The sequence below is a fragment of the Podarcis gaigeae genome (assembly GCF_964106915.1).
Source record: "Podarcis gaigeae genome assembly, chromosome: 16".
NCBI classification, from domain to species: domain Eukaryota; kingdom Metazoa; phylum Chordata; class Lepidosauria; order Squamata; family Lacertidae; genus Podarcis; species Podarcis gaigeae.
The window spans coordinates 36,953,167-36,969,847 of NC_139693.1; the positions used below are offsets into that span (position 1 = coordinate 36,953,167).

The 16,681-nt window shown below is 49.4% G+C and overlaps 1 protein-coding gene across 2 annotated transcripts in view; it reads right to left on the bottom strand.

The window, feature by feature from the left end:
• Positions 1-1,728: 1,728 nt before the first annotated feature.
• Positions 1,729-16,681, bottom strand: part of TMEM132B (transmembrane protein 132B) — a 374,994-nt gene continuing 360,041 nt past the window's right edge. For both annotated transcript variants that reach the window (XM_083717004.1, XM_083717005.1), the window contains 3 exons: positions 7,673-7,946; positions 5,716-5,907; positions 1,729-4,156 (listed from right to left, as the gene is read on the bottom strand). In XM_083717004.1, coding sequence (XP_083573130.1) covers positions 3,008-4,156; positions 5,716-5,907; positions 7,673-7,946 — 1,615 coding nt within the window. In that variant the 3' untranslated portion in view covers positions 1,729-3,007. The remainder of the gene's footprint in view (positions 4,157-5,715; positions 5,908-7,672; positions 7,947-16,681) is intronic.

Below are 16,681 nucleotides of genomic sequence, written 5' to 3' on the forward strand. Positions count from 1 at the left end.
GCGAAATTGTTGGGGTGTTCAATTCCTTGCTTAAGTTGAACTAAATCCAATTCTGATGCACCCAAACCAGTTTAGGAAGCTGATGTACACAAAATCAGACCACTGTTGGTCCATCTAGTTCAATATGGTCTACACGACGGCTGGGGAAAAAATGTAAGCCTCAGGGTTACTTTCCTTGAGCAACCTTTCAAGAGCCACAAAGCAGTGACAACTAGGACTTGATGCAAGAGTTGCATAAGCAAGGGATGTAATTTTTTAAATCTTTGTTCAGTAGGCTAGTTTCTACATATACTCACACAATCCACTCTATGCTAAGGTTACTAGATTTTTTCAATGAATCTGAGGACACTTTTCAACTAAATTGGATTTTGTATGGGGACTGATTTGTAAATCCGGGGACTGTCCCTGGGAAATGGGGATGTCTGGTAACCTTAAAGGTAAAGGTAAAGGGACCCCTGACCATTAAGTCCAGTTGAGGACGACTCTGGGCTTGCGGTGCTCATCTCTCTCTACAGGCCAAGGGAGCTGGCGTTTGTCTGCAGACAGCTTCCAGGTCATGTGACCAGCATGACTAAGCTGAATCATAAAATCATAGAATCATAGAGTTGGAAGAGACCACAAGGGCCATCGAGTCCAACCCCCTGCCAAGCAGGAAACACCATCAGAGCACTCCTGACATATGGTTGTCAAGCCTCTGCTTAAAGACCTCCAAAGAAGGAGACTCCACCACACTCCTGGGCAGCAAATTCCATTGTCGAACAGCTCTTACTGTCAGGAAGTTCTTCCTAATGTTTAGGTGGAATCTTCTTTCTTGTAGTTTGGATCCATTGCTCCGTGTCCGCTTCTCTGGAGCAGCAGAAAACAACCTTTCTCCCTCCTCTATGTGACATCCTTTTATATATTTGAACATGCCTATCATATCACCCCTTAACCTCCTCTTCTCCAGGCTAAACATGTCCAGCTCCCTTAGCCGTTCCTCATAAGGCATCGTTTCCAGGCCTTTGACCATTTTGGTTGCCCTCCTCTGGTGAACCAGAGCAGCCCACAGAAATGCCATTTACCTTCCCGCCGGGAATAGATATCTATTTATCTACTTGCACTTTGTCGTGCTTTCGAACTGCTAGGTTGGCAGGAGCTGGAACCAAGCAACAGGAGCTCACCCCGTTACGGGGATTCAAACTGCTGACCTTCTGATCGGCAAGTCCTAGGCTCTGTGGTTTAGACCACAGTGCCACCCGCGTCCTTACTCTATGCTAACCCAGGCAAGCAAGAGGCATAATCAGTATTTAATTTCCAATCAAGGAAAAACCACTGAAGGTGGTTCCCTCTCCCCTGTTGTAGTTTCCAGCATCTAGGATTCAAAAGCATTTTAGTCTCTAACAGAGGAGGTAGAGCATAGCCGTCATCGGTGTTATTTTTCCAGAAAAAAAGGTGCTGGATCTCACCATGAACTCCCTACTTCTCTTAGAATGGCGCCCACCTGAGATGTGCCAGAGATGAGCTCCCGTGAGCTCTGGCTAAAAAAAGTCCTGATCATCATGACTATTAACCACTGAAGCTTTATCCTCCATGATTTCCCAAGTTCCTAGTCTCCCATCCAGACCCAGAGCCAGCCTAGACCTGCTTAATTCAGGAAGGTGGGTGCAATGTGTACCTTCAAACCGCACCTGGGGATTTTGAAATGATGATACTGCAAACCTTCCAAAATGAAAACAAAAACCAGAATACCTCTTTTCCCCCACCCCAGGGTTTTTATTATTGTATGTACATTTTCCCTGTAAGAAGACAGATCTCTATTTTCCAGTGAAAGAGATGTAAGTAAGAAAGAAAGAAAGAAAGAAAGAAAGAAAGAAAGAAAGAAAGAAAGAAAGAAAGAGGATTAGGGAACAATATCAAGCAGCTACAAAACAAACCCTTTTAACACAGAAAGTAAGGCTGTCACCCGACCGACAGAAGTTTTAGTCGATTAATCGTTCGTTTTAATGAATTAATAAGCGAATAATCGATTAGTCCTGTATAAATTTGCAGTTGAGTAGCTGTATTATCATCATTGTTGTTGATTTCAGATGGCGCCTGTGCATGTCATAACATAGGAGATGCGCTGAATGGGTGAGAAAAGGGGGTTGCCCTTTCAAAAATGGCACCCATCAGCAATGTTTTCTCTAAATACTTGTATTTAAAACTGTTACATTTTCAATAATAATAATAATAATAATCTGCTGCCCAGTTTATTGGGGGCACTTTTTCACTGTCATCTTTTACAAGGTTTCTATTCGATTTATCGACTAAACATTGCAGGCCTAACAATGCAGTACACTTTGGTACATCTATGGGTTGGGGAGGGAATCCTGTCAAATGAAAATATGTAAATAGTTCATAAAATCAGGAAAGCTTTATAAACAATACAGCTGAACAAATTAACCACAAGGATGAATATTTGTTTTTAAAAAACAAAAGCCTAGGAGGATATATCTGTCTGTATTTTGTATAAACAGATTACATTAGGTCAATTCATTCTGATCCTTTGAAAGGACCCTAGATTCCAGCTGAAAGCGAGGAATGTCTACTGTGCTTTTACAAAGAATATTTTCTAGAAAAATCATCAACCCACCCACCCACAAAATGGTTCCTTTTCCATAGTAACGGCTCATTGTAACATGGCACACTAACCCATCTTCTCTGAGTCTAGGTGCAATTGGATCAGCATTAGCTAGTATCAGATGATATATGAAAAATAGCTGGTTGTGCGCAATACCTCCAAGATTTGTAGGTAGCTGTTTAGGGACTCACATCCCCTTGTACCTGATGGAACAGGGTATAACAAGCCAGCTTTCTCCTGCAGCTGATCAAAACAATGCAAAGTTAGTATTTCTGGACCTCCAAACATTTTGGAGAGCCTTCTTCTATTGCTGGCTGGGTTTGAGTGCTCCATCATCCATAAAACAGAAGGCATAAAGGTGAATACAAAGATAAAGTTTTTTAGAGAGAGAGAGATAATAATTATTTTTTACATATTGTCTTGCAGCCTTACCATATAGTCTCTAAGTTCCTGGGAATCCCCTAAGTTCATATCTTGGCATACCCATTTGATATTATCGTCACTGTCAAAGAGGATGGAATTGGTGTATGGGCCACCATCCTCTGGTAAGATGGTGGTATAGGATGTGAATTTGACTCTTTTCCGTTTGGGCCCAGGGGGGTTGATAGGTTCGTTTGTGATATCGTTCTCACAACCATAGTCAGCAGACCGAAGGATCTGGCTGTGGAGGCTCTTCTGAGAGCTCCCGTTGAGGAGGAAATTGCTCTCCTCAAACTGCATCCCTCTGTCTATCATGGTTGTGCACTCCTCGGACGGGAGCGAAATGTCCACTGGGTTCTCCAAGAGCTCCACCTCATTCCCGAGCCACACCCAGTCATGGGAATGTGGAATGTTGCCTTGCTCACTGACGGCAAACCTTTTGTGCCTGTACTTCCAAGCAAATGCCACACAGTTAATTAAGAAGACCAATATGGCTAAACAGAAAACACACAGAAGGGCATACATGCCAATCTCAAGGTCCGTTAGACCTCTGGAAGCCAAAGTGAGGTCACTGGGACTGTTCTGCACTGGAATGTCAACTTGTATGGGGAAGCTCGTAAAGGAGGTTGGACCATTTTGGAGCTGACCCTGAGCAGTTTTTGGGTGAACAGGAGTCTTGGAAGTTGTGCTTTGGTTAGTAGCCTCTTCATGATTAATGGAAGCCCCGTGTTTGGGCCAATCTTGCCCTGACCTCTCCTGCTCCAATGACTTCTCTATAGAATTACTCCCATGGCTTTTGAAATCAGCCTCAACGTCTTCAATGTCATTGGTGTCCCCTTTGTGGTCCAAATCCTTCTGGCCAAACTTGACTTTGATGCTTCCTTTCCCAACAGCCAAGCTACTCTTCCTCTTGGACTTCTGACAAGGCTCGCTGATCACCATTTCTAGTTTAATGAGTGGCCCTTGACCTTCACCTTCCGCCACCACCACAGGCTGGTCTTCCTCTTGGCTTTGATGGATGGACACCACCATTTCATCCAGGGATGTGATGGCGAGAGAAAAATCTTTTGTGTCGTAGATGTCTAAGGGTGTCACGGTTCCATCGCTGAACAGAATCCAAGCACTGACCACAGCTTCCTACAACATAGAAAAATGTATCATTTTTTAAAAGAAGCCATATCTTTTTTAAGAAGCGAAATTAATGAACCTTAGTCATTCATTTCAGTGGGTCTGTTCTGAATAGGACTAGCATTGGAAACCAACCAGTAGGTCTACGCTGGGTATAACTTAGCTGAATGTGTCAGCGCTATGAGCTTTCAAAATTCAAGATGGGAAATAATGCATCTGAAATGAGTGAACTTTTTAAAAAATGAAAGCTTAGTTTTAACATTCTCTTCCTAGCAGAATGCCTCAGAATCAATTTCACATATAACCGGTCAGATCATTTGTTTTCAGACTGCATCATGAAATCAATCTGAACTCTGGGCCTTAAATTAGCCATCAAAATATTGTTTCCTAAACTCATGCGGTTGATTTAGTGAAATCGCATGAGTTGGGCTCCTCCCCCACCCTGTTTTTGTGAAGCCTGGAAATAATTACATGAAAATGAGTAACATTTCCCTTCCCCCCCCCCTTGTTCTTTTGGCTTAATGTGTCAGTAAACATGATCCAATCATTTCACTCACCCATTTTTCATATTCACATTTATGTATTTCACCTTTCCTCTATGGATCTTTAGAGAGGGAGGGCCCATAACTTAGTACAGGGATGGGCAACATTTACCATCCTCAAGGACCATATTCCCTTGGTAAAATCTGTTGGGAGCCACATAGAAGGGTGGCCAGGGCCAGAACTGAAAGTGGGTAGGAGGCAATATCAAAGGAGGATGTCAGTGCAACAGCACTCTCACAGCACGACCACCCCGTTCCTCTCTACTTAGTTTAATTTCTCCTACTACCCATTGGATCACATCATCTATCATGGTTACAAAAGCATACGACAAGGCCTGCTGGATCAGACCAAAGGCCCATCTAGTCCACTGGCCTTCAGCCAGTGAGTTGAGACTCATTAGTGGGCCACAGCCCATACCCTCCAACACTTCTCTGATGAAAATAGGGACGTGCAATTCTATAATGATAATTTTACTATTTATACCCCACACATCTTACTGGGTTGCCCCAGCCACTCTGGGCAGCTTCCAACATATATAAAAACTCAATAAAACATTAAACATTTTTTTTAAAAAAACCTTCCCTATACAGGATTGCCTTCAGACAGCTCGAGGGTCAGATAACTCCATACCCTCCAACATTTCTCCAGTGAAAATAGGGACATCCAAAGGAAAAGTGGGACATTCAAGGATCAAATCAGAAACTGCAACAGCTTCTTTAAATCAGGGATGTCCCAGGAAAATAGGGACACTTGGAGGGTCTGACAGCCTGATCCAAGGTGGGTAACCACAAGACCACTAACACCATGCAACAATATAGCAAAGGATTAAGAAATGGTCCCCAAATGCATGTTCAGGTTAAAAGTGGGTCCTGGGTCTGAAAAGGTTGAAGATACCTCATCTAGTCCTTAGTTTGTCCCTTAGGTTACCCTCCATTTAATCTCATCTGGTTTATCTAGGTCTCCTATTTGCTAATGAAACGATGCAAATCTGTGCTGTCCATTAATTTTGTCACTGCATCTCCCACCTGCTTTGGTGAATGAAGAATGTCAGAAGCCGATGTCGTAGAAACAATCACCCTCTTGTTTCCTTTGCTTGTCTGGAGCGAGAGGGACAAGCCTGCCACGAGCTGAACACCGAGGTCTGTGATGGTCACCCGGTCTTCCAGAACAATCACAGTCTTCTCAGCCAAAATGGAATCAGAAAGAGGTGAGAGGACCTTTAAGGGAAACAAAAGGAAAGGAAAGATGATGACAATCCACATTAAACTATCCTGGAGTTGCTGCATCATGAGTGCCTGGAGCCTGGTTGCCATACAGTTTTACCTCGTTTTGAGTCCACCTCGTCGAGTGTCCATCTCGTCGAACAACCGCAGCAAACCTGGAAGTACCGGCAAACTGCTCCAAGCATGTGCGCAGAGCAGTGCTTTGTTGTGCTTCCTTTTCGTCTAGCGTCAGGGACTCCGGAACGGATCCCAGTTGCAAAACAAGGTACGGCTGTATCTCAAAATGCAGATCCCTCTTAGCCACTTTTGCCTGCTTGGGTTCCAATTGGAGCAACACATAACTGCGAATAAGCCCCATTGAACTTAATAGAGGTTACGTTTTAGTATTATTATTAGTAGAAGTATTTTTAAAATTTCTATACTGCCCTTCAGCTGAGGATCACAGGGCAGTTTGCAATATAAAAAGACATAGACATGCATAGGATTGCTCTGCTAGTCAAAGACAGTGGATTCCTGTGAAAGCAGCCAAGGGGTTGTGGGGGGCATAGTTAGTTATTTATTTCATTTTAAACCTACCCTTCGTTGAGGAAGTGATCTCAGGGAAACGGAAAGGTAAAGGTACCCCTGATCATTAGGTCCAGTCATGGCCGACTCTGGGGTTGCAGTGCTCATCTTGCTTTATTGGCCGAGGGAGCTGGTGTACAGCTTCTGGGTCATGTGGCCACCATGACTAAGCCATTTCTGGTGAACCAGAGCAGTGCACGGAAACACCGTTTACCTTCCCGCCGGAGTGGTACCTATTTATCTACTTGTACTTTGACATGCTTTCGAACTGCTAGGTTGGCAGGAGCAGGATCAAAACAACAGGAGCTCACCCCGTTGCAGGGATTCGAACCACCGACCTTCTGATCAGCAAGTCCTAGGCTCTGTGGTAGGGTACATCAAATATGTTTTTAATGCTATTAGAGCACAGCTACACATGCATCAAGTGCCAAGGCTCAATCTCCAGCACCCACCCATCCCCATTTGAAAGGCAATTGGATAACAGAGTTGGAAAAGAAGTTGGGGAACTCATACTAACAAAACCCACTGCTCACTTTATTCACTGTAAAGCAGTGTAAAACACTGTAAAAACTGTAAAAACATCTTGGTTGCCCTTCTCTGCACATGTTCTAGCCTATCAACATCTTTCTTAAAATTTGGCATTCAGAAGTGGACACAGTGTGGTCTGACCAAGGCAGAATAGGGCAAGTACTATTGAGTCCCTTGATCTGGACACTATACTTCTGTTAATGAGCCTATAATAGCATTAGCTGCTTTTGCTACCACATCACACTCTTGACTCAAGTTAAGCTTGTGGTCTACTAAAACCCTGCCTAAGTGTAGAATTTGACATTTGTCCCTACTGAGATTCATTTTGTTAGTTTGGACCCAGTTCTCCAATCTCTTAAGGTCATCTTGAACCCCATTTCTGTCTTCTGTGGCAATTAGCCATCCCTCCCAGTTTGGTGTCATCTGCAAATTGGTTGAGCATCCCCTCAATTCCTTGATCCAAGTCATCTATAAAGACATTGAACAACAATGGGCCCAGGACAGAACCCTGCGGCAACCATCTTGTCACTTTTTTTCTCCAGGATGATGAGGATCCATTAGTGAATACTCTTTGGGTTCAGTCTGTCAACGAGCTACAAATCCACCTACCAGTAACATTGTGCAGCCCACATTAATGTTTCCCTTGACACTCAGCCTTACTTTGTACCTGAACTGTTGTGATTCCTTGCTCACGACCAATCAGAACCCGGCCATCTTGTAACTTGGCTACTTTGGATTCCTCCACCTTCATGAAGTCAGCCACAAGGTCCGTAATGTCAAACTGCCACTCGGAGCCAAGCATGTAGGTCAGCTGGCCTCCCAAATCGGATGATTCTGTCACAAACTGGGTGAGGACTCGTACCATGGCATGCTGGTACTGCAGGGTGCAGCCTCTGCCTTTCTTCTCGTCATCTTCATCCTCATCGCTGTCGCGTGTGGGCCTATAGGACACACACAGAAACACACACAAGAAGGTACTAGGTTGCGGTTGTTCTTGCAATACAACTGTACTCAGTTCATTTTGATATTGCAAATTCTAAAGGCTGTATCCAGGGTAGACCCATTGAAATGAACGGGAGTGCCTAATGGAGGTTCACTAACTTCAGTGCGCTTTCCCTGGGTATAACGTATGATAGATACAACCCTGATTTTTCCATCTGAGGCTTTAATTTGTCTGTGTTGGGTTTTATCTGTGCAGGATTTCATCTTCTGCTGGGTTGGTTTTACTGATTCATTAAGGTTCCACCGAGTTGCTGCACCATTTATTTAAATCACTTTGTTGTACCATGCACTTTGTCTAGAGAATAGTTCTTATTAGATAACTCAGCAACTGAATAAAATAAATAAACAAAATTTATGAAATGCCTATATTATCAGCATTGGGCATCATTTGGCCCCTCCAACACATGGACCTCACAGGGTTCACCAGAGTTAGTCTCCTCTCATCCTTGTTTATTCTTTATTCTCACTTTGCGCCTGATGTACATCTCCATTTGCCCCTTTCTCCCTGAATGGCAGGTATCATCTTTTGGTTCACCTCAGGTGCCAAAATGTCTTGAGCTGGCTCTGGATCTGTGGGTAGATAGCCTTACACTAATGTAAGATACCCCAGGCTTGTGAACTTAATGTGGGCCCCCTACACCTATCTCTTGGGGGTTTGGCACTTTCTCAGGCCATGCCCCCTCTCTAAGCCTTCACTGGACCTGCTCTTCTTTCTCCTCAAGTGTTCTTCTCTACTGTACAAAGTAAGAGTCACCTTGCTGGCTTTGGTCATTTTTCTCTGAGGTCCTGCCCACTTTTTTGCCTCTCACCTGGCCCACCAATGATGTATGGTCACCATAAGGTCTCCCAGGAAGGAATTAGGCCCTGATGCTGAAAGAGGTTTTCCGCCCCTTCCTCCCACAGCAGATTACTGCAATTGTGTAGAATTTGCACCACTTGGACTCAGCCAATGTAGTTACAAAGGCTCTGCCTATGTGAGTAAACCTTTCTGTGCCTCTAAGCCTGAGACTAGGGTATTTTTAGGCCCCTTGGGGGAAAGAGTACAATGTGGGAACTGATTAATAAGTGACAAGGGTGCTAGGCTCCAGGCCAGAGGACAACCATAATAAAATTCGCCATCCATTGGGAAGTAGGCGGCACAAGAGATCAAACCCCTCCACTGAGTTCCATATCTTGTTGGAGCAAGTTGTTTTCTTAGAGCTACCTAAGGTCCTGCAGCTCTAGCCCATGCCTGCCTTCTGTATGACTTAACCACCCTTGGGGATTTATTTTGCTCAACAGAGCATGGTCCTCCTGGTCAGGAGAGGACATGGTTAGAAATTCTTCTCAGCCCATGTTATCCCTCAGTTTTGGAGCCCTTCCACCACCAATTGCCCCACCCTCATTTTCAACATCCAATGACTCATTCTCAGTCTTTGAGTGGCTGCAGAATGTTTGCAGGCATTCCATTATGTTTCAGCAGTTCGGTTGATGGTTAGGAGGGTTTGCAGGTGACAAGAGAAAGGCGCTGTCAGGACTGCCGCTAGGTCCCAGCTCACAGAGGACCAACGCCCAGTGGATATTATATACAAAAGTCTTTATTGAAGTTTAGTTTCCATTTCCAAGCTCTGGGCGCGCAGGCCCACGTCTTAACGCTAGACCGGCTAAGTCCCCTCTGACTCACTGCTCCACCCACACCAGTTTAAGATTCTAGCCCGGCTCCACCTCTTGCGCTGCTCTTTCCTGCGTTGGGTCCTTCTGCCCTCTGGGGTTCCCTCCTTCCTGGACTCCTCTGACGCGGAGCCTCCTGAGTCTTGCCCCTCCCTCCGGCGGGCTTTAGGACCTGGCTCCCTTCCCGGGCTCCCCGCTGTACCGCGCTCCTGTACATTTGAACTTGGCGTGCGCGCCCAGCCGGTGACTTTCCTTCTGACCGTTTCCCCGCTTCCTGATGGGTGTTGCCAAACCTGACTCCTCTCCTCCCTCTGGTGGTGAGGACACTGGTCCCGACTCCTGGGACTCCCCCTCCCCACTGCGCTCTGGTGGAGACGCTGGCCCTGATCTCCAGCTGCTGTTCAGGGACTCCCCGCTGGCCCCTCCCTCTTGAGGTTTCTCCCTTGGAATCTCCCTTGCTCTGGCCACCGGCGCTCCCTTCTGTGAGTCCTCCGATTCGCTAGAGAGGCTTGTGGAATAACTCTGGCCACTGTCACTGCCTGCGCCCCCCTCGTACTCCTCCTCCTCACTCTCCATTTGCTCCCCCTCCTGTGTCTCTCCTTCTGAACCCCTGACATCCATCCCCCCCTCGAAGCCCCCCCTTCCCCCCTCCCCCTCTTCCGGTGCGGGTTCCGGGTGCTCCATTGTTGTAGGGGTGAGTCCAGGATACAGCTCGTCCCCTGAGGCTTGCAACCATCGAGATAAGTCCGGGAAGTCCCCCATGGGCTCGTCGACGACGACCTCCTCCGCTTCCATCTCCTGCGCGGTGTGCTCGAAATCTGCGCTCGACCCCAAATCACCCAAGAGCCCTCCTCCCCCTGTTGCTTGATGGGGGTCCACCTCCCAGGGCCCCTTCGGCATGTCTCTGCGCCAGCCCACTTCGGGTTGGTCCTCCCACCAATAAGATCCCCCCGTGCCAAAACCTGAAAGTGATCCCTCCGGAGAGCTGCCTCCCGGAGCCGAGTCCTCAGCTGACGAGAAACCCCGGAAAGTGCTGGCCGAGAGTGTGGGTGTGAACAAACAATCCTCGAAAAAGCCCGCCGGCATAGGCTTGTGCGGGAAAAGTGTGTGGAATTCTTCCTTGAGCAACTGCTCTTCCACTGCGTAATCCGGCACCCACCTGTTGGCGCTGGCCGGGGTGTCCTCTGTGGCGAGAAGATATTCAATCCCGTCCTCCCCCCACCTTGAGTCTAAAATCTCAGTGGCTTCATTAAGTGGCTCCCCTTTCGGCGACCCCCCTTTTTTGGGCGCTTCTCTGAGCGGGTCTGGCGCCTTCCCCGGTGCTTGAAACCTGTGGGGCTCTCTGTAGGGCGTGAGCACTGATCTATGAAAGACCGGGTGCATTCTGGAACCCTCCAGGAGTGTCAACCGGAAGGCCACTGGGTTGATCTGCGCCTCTACTTGGTAAGGCCCTAGCTGCTTGTGCCCTAGTTTCTTCTTGGCTAACGATCTGGCTGGAACTGCTTGTGCTGCCAACCAGACCCAGTCTCCCACCTGGATGTCCTCCCCAACCCTCCTGTGTCGATCTGCCTGCACTTTGTAAGCCTGTTTTGCCAACTCTAACTGCCTCCTGAGCTGCTCGTGGATCTCCTGCAACTCCGCTGCCACTTCCTCTGCTCCCTGTGGCTCCCCCTCCCGCACTGTGTCCAGACCCCGGAAGGTTCTGGGATGCCTCCCGTAGTTGGCGAAAAATGGGGTCACCCCCGTGGACCCGTGCTTCGTGTTGTTGTAGGCAAACTCGGCCAACGGTAGATAGTCCACCCAGGTCGATGGCTGCTGGTTCGCGTAGCATCTCAGGTACTGCTGCATGATGGCGTTGACCCTTTCCGCCTGCCCGTTAGTTTGCGGGTGTCTCGCCGACGCCAGGCTGACCTTGACGTTCAGGAATCCCATCAGCTTTTGCCAGAAGTTGGAGATGAACTGGCGCCCCCGGTCGGACAAAATAGACCGTGGTAGGCCGTGCACCTTGAACACGTGGTCTATGAACATCTTAGCAGTCTGCTCGGCCCTGGCCACCTTCGCGCACGGAATGAAGTGGGCCATCTTGGTGAACAGGTCCACTACCACGAGCACTGCCATCTTGCCCCTTGAGCTGGGTAGATCTGTGACAAAGTCCAGGGCCACCCTCTCCCACGTTACGAACGGTGTCTGTAGCGGTTCCAACAGGCCCGCCGGCGGCTGGTGCACAGGCTTAGCCCTTTGGCAGGTGTCGCACCTATTGACATAGTCCGCGACATCCCCCCGCATCTTAGGCCACCAAAAGTCTCTGGCTACTAAGTCCACCGTCTTCTCCTTGCCGAAGTGCCCCGCGCTGGGCGCGTCGTGCAGCTGTTGCAGGACCTTCGCGCGGAGGCTGTCTCCTGGTACGTAGAGGACTCCCTTGCGTAGGAGCAGGCCGTCGCGCACTTGGAATTCGTCGCCCCTCGCCTTGCCACTGCACACCTCCTCCATCTTGGCTCGGGCGAACGAGTCCGTTTGCAGCGCGCGGCGCACCGCGTCCAGGTCCACCGTGGCTGACGCGCATGCCCACGCCTGTGGTGTGAAAATGTGCTTGGCCGCCGCCGGTGCCTCTGCCTCCAGATACTGCGGTTTTCTGGACAGCGCGTCCGCCAAGACGTTGCTGTTTCCTGGGATGTACTCAATTCTGAAGTCGAAATCTGCAAAGAACTCCGCCCAGCGGATGTGTCGCTGGTTCAGGAACCTCGCCATGTGCCAGTACTCCAAGTTCTTATGGTCTGTGCGGACCTGCACCGTGTGCTTGGCTCCGACGAGGAAGTGCCGCCACGCCTTGAAGGCTGCATGTATGGCCAGCAACTCCCTGTCCCAAATGGTGTAGTTCTGCTCCGCTTTGCTGAGTTTTCTGGAGTAGAAAGCGCACGGCTTCCAGTTCCCCTGGTGGTCTTGCTGCAACAGAACGGCTCCCACGGCCCTGTCTGAGGCGTCCGTCTCCACTCTCATGGGCCTGCTGGGATTTACGTGCAGTAGGTTCTCTTCGGAAGCGAAGAGCTGCTTGAGCTTCTGAAAGGACTGCTCTGCCTGCTCCGTCCAGATGAACCTCTTCTTCTTGGAACTGAGGGTGTCGGTGATGGCCGCTGTCTGCATGGCGAAACCCTTGATGAACTTGCGATAAAAGTTGGCAAAACCGACAAACCTCTGTACTTCCTTCCTATTGCGTGGGCTCTTCCAATCCAGTACTGCACGTACCTTGGCACCGTCCATAGCCAGTCCCTTGTCGGACAGTTTGTAGCCCAAGAAATCCACCTCCGTCTTGTCGAACTGGCACTTCTCCAGCTTGGCGTACAGCCTGTGCTCCCGCAGCCTCTGCAGAACTTCCCTAACATCTCTCTCGTGAGCCTCCGGCGATTCCGAGAAGATTAGGATGTCATCCAGGAAGCAGACGCACTTCTTGTAGAGGAGACCCGCCAAGACATGATGCATGAAGGCTTGAAAGCAGTGAGAACCATTTTTTAATCCAAAAGGCATAACTCTGTATTCATAAGTGCCCAGCGGCGTAAACATGGTTGTTTTCCACTCGTCGCCTTCCCGTACGCGAATGAGATTGTACGCTCCGCGCAGATCCAACTTGGTAAAGATGCGACCCTTCCTCACCGTCGCCAGCAGGTCATCGATCTTGGGCATAGGGAAGGCTGAGGGCTTGGTCTTGAGGTTCAAGAAGCGGAAATCAACGACCAGCCTCTTTTGGGGCGTGTCCCGCTTCTTTACAAAGAACACTGGACTGCCTCCTGCCGCCTTGGACTCCCGGATGAATCCCCGCTTCAGGTTGTGATCTATGAACTCCCTGAGCTCTTGCAATTCATCCTCAGACATGGAGTACAGTTTCCCCGTCGGGAGCGTCGCCCCGGGCAGGAGGTCGATCTTGCAGTCGTAGGGTCTGTGGGGTGGCAGCTTATCCGCCTCTTTCTCGCAGAAGACCTCCAAAAACTCCTTGTATTTGTTAGGCACCGCTTGCAACATGCCCAAGTTCAGCTGTGGTCCATCCTCGTGCCCCTCATCTTCCAAGTCCGCCAGGATGCAGTGTTCTGCGCAGTAAGAGGAGCCGAAGGTCAGTTGCCGCTGGTACCAAGCTAATGCCGGGCTGTGCCTATCCAGCCAACTCATTCCCAACACTATGGGCGTGTCTGACAGGCGGGTGACGTTGAAGCTGATGACCTCACGGTGGTTTCCAATGAGCATCACCATTGGCGGCGTCTGCTGTAGCACTTGCCCTCCCAGTAGCTCCCTGCCGTCCACTGTGACGACTTTCAGAGGTACCGCCACTGGCAGAAGGGCTATGCCATGTTGCTGGAGGAACTGCATGTCTATAAAATCTGCATTGCTCCCCGAGTCGATGGTGATGGGAATTTCCACAAGTAGCCCATTGGGGAGCTGAAGGGATGCGGTGAGCTGCACTACTGGTTTGGGTGGGAGGGGGTCGGTGGGCTGTAAGATCCCTGGGGATTGCTTCACTGACTTGTCTGGCTGGTCCCCAGAGACGCCATCTCCAGCCAGACAGTGGAGTTTTCCTGCTGCGACTCCCTCTGCTGAATTGCGTCTGTTACTGTCGCTGCGGCTGCAGTATGCTTGTGAAACCGCTGGGGACACTCTTTTGCCATATGCTGAGCACTGTCGCAGATGTAGCACTTCCTGGTTCCTCTAGGAGGCTTCATCTTGACTGCTCCCGGAGTTAGGGCTCCGACTGTGGAGTGAGCCTTAGCACCACCTATCTCCATCGGCTCCTCTCCCCCTCCCAGCGGAGGCATGGATCGAGCGTGCGCCGCCTCCTTGGGGAAGGGAGGCAGTCCTCTCGCTGGTGTGCGTCCCAAATGCCCTTCCTCCCTGCCCCAAGGGCGTCCTTCCAACCGAACCCCAATGGAGAGTGCCCGTTCCACCACTTCCTTGGTGGTTTGGGGTCTTCCCCCCCCTTGCGATCTCGTCTTTCACAGCTCCGCTCAACCCCTCCCAGAACAGGTCTCTGACAGCAGGCGATTCTTTCTCCCAGGCTAGTACATTCACCAATCCGAAAAAACGTGAATGATATTGCCTCACAGTGGCTTTACCTTGTCTTAGTCCGTGAATCTCCCTCCTAGCGATATCCACATCAATCTCAGATAAAAAACACGCATCCATCACTTTAATGAAGGCAGTCACATTTTGGAGGGCTGGATCCTTGTCTCTCCATAGATTGCGCAGCCACGATTTTGCCTCCCCCCGTAAATGCGAAATAATAAATCCCACTCTCTCTTCCTCATTTTTAAAGTCTTTGTCAAGCAGCTGCAATGCATAAATCACATCTGCTCTGAAGTTAGGATACTCCTGCAGGTCCCCATTGAAGTGAGATACCAGGCTCCCTCCTCTGTTTCCCAGCCCAATCCCTTCTGGTCTGGTGGCGGGTAGCCTCTGTGTACTTAGCACTTCTAACCTGGTTCGCAGATCCTGGCAGGCAGCAGCTGCTTCCTGTTCTTTCTTTCTGGAAGCCGCAATTTCTGCAGTCAACTGCGTCACTGCGTTTTGCAAACTCGCTATCCTCTCTTCGGTAGTCATTTCCCTGTTTATCGTGAGCTCGCGAAGCACCAATCTTCACCCCTCGCTGCTTTCCCGCACTCCACGAGGTTGCAAAATTGGTGAAAATGGAGAGGGGACTTACTGTCAGGACTGCCGCTAGGTCCCAGCTCACAGAGGACCAACGCCCAGTGGATATTATATACAAAAGTCTTTATTGAAGTTTAGTTTCCATTTCCAAGCTCTGGGCGCGCAGGCCCACGTCTTAACGCTAGACCGGCTAAGTCCCCTCTGACTCACTGCTCCACCCACACCAGTTTAAGATTCTAGCCCGGCTCCACCTCTTGCGCTGCTCTTTCCTGCGTTGGGTCCTTCTGCCCTCTGGGGTTCCCTCCTTCCTGGACTCCTCTGACGCGGAGCCTCCTGAGTCTTGCCCCTCCCTCCGGTGGGCTTTAGGACCTGGCTCCCTTCCCGGGCTCCCCGCTGTACCGCGCTCCTGTACATTTGAACTTGGCGCGCGCGCCCAGCCGGTGACTTTCCTTCTGACCGTTTCCCCGCTTCCTGATGTGGGTGTTGCCAAACCTGACTCCTCTCCTCCCTCTGGTGGTGAGGACACTGGTCCCGACTCCTGGGACTCCCCCTCCCCACTGCGCTCTGGTGGAGACGCTGGCCCTGATCTCCAGCTGCTGTTCAGGGACTCCCCGCTGGCCCCTCCCTCTTGAGGTTTCTCCCTTGGAATCTCCCTTGCTCTGGCCACCGGCGCTCCCTTCTGTGAGTCCTCCGATTCGCTAGAGAGGCTTGTGGAATAACTCTGGCCACTGTCACTGCCTGCGCCCCCCTCGTACTCCTCCTCCTCACTCTCCATTTGCTCCCCCTCCTGTGTCTCTCCTTCTGAACCCCTGACAGGCGCGCAGGCATTCTTTAGCTCTGTTACATACAAGAGATTCAAAGGGCATCATTTCAACATACGTCAAAAGACTCACTAAGCGGCCCTTAGAAGAAATGAACAAAAATCACTTCCTCCCACCCAACGCTCCACCCGCAGAGGTAATGCATGAACTTCAACAAGGGGATAATTATTTTCCAGCTGCATAATGAATCAAAATAAATGTTCTTGTTAAGAACATCGGTCTCTGCCTGCCTGGACTTTCCTCCCCTTCTCCCCACTCTTATTTGACTTTAATTTATATTTATTCCTTTCATTTGCTGCGATTGTGGGCTTTTCGACTGCTCATTTCACAAGCCGGTTTTTCTATTAACCGAGTGCCGCTCAAGGGTTCCATGCAGTACATTAGTCATGAGAGCACACCTATCTGGAGAGCAGATTTCCATCTGGAAGAGTGGGCCGCTCATATTGATAGTGGCACATACCCAGATTAAATTATGATTCTCCCATCTACTGCAAATAAGGATAAAAGTCTCTCTCCCCCTTCCTGCTGCCCATCTATCTATGGATCAGTATGATGAGCCATATTTCTCCAGATGG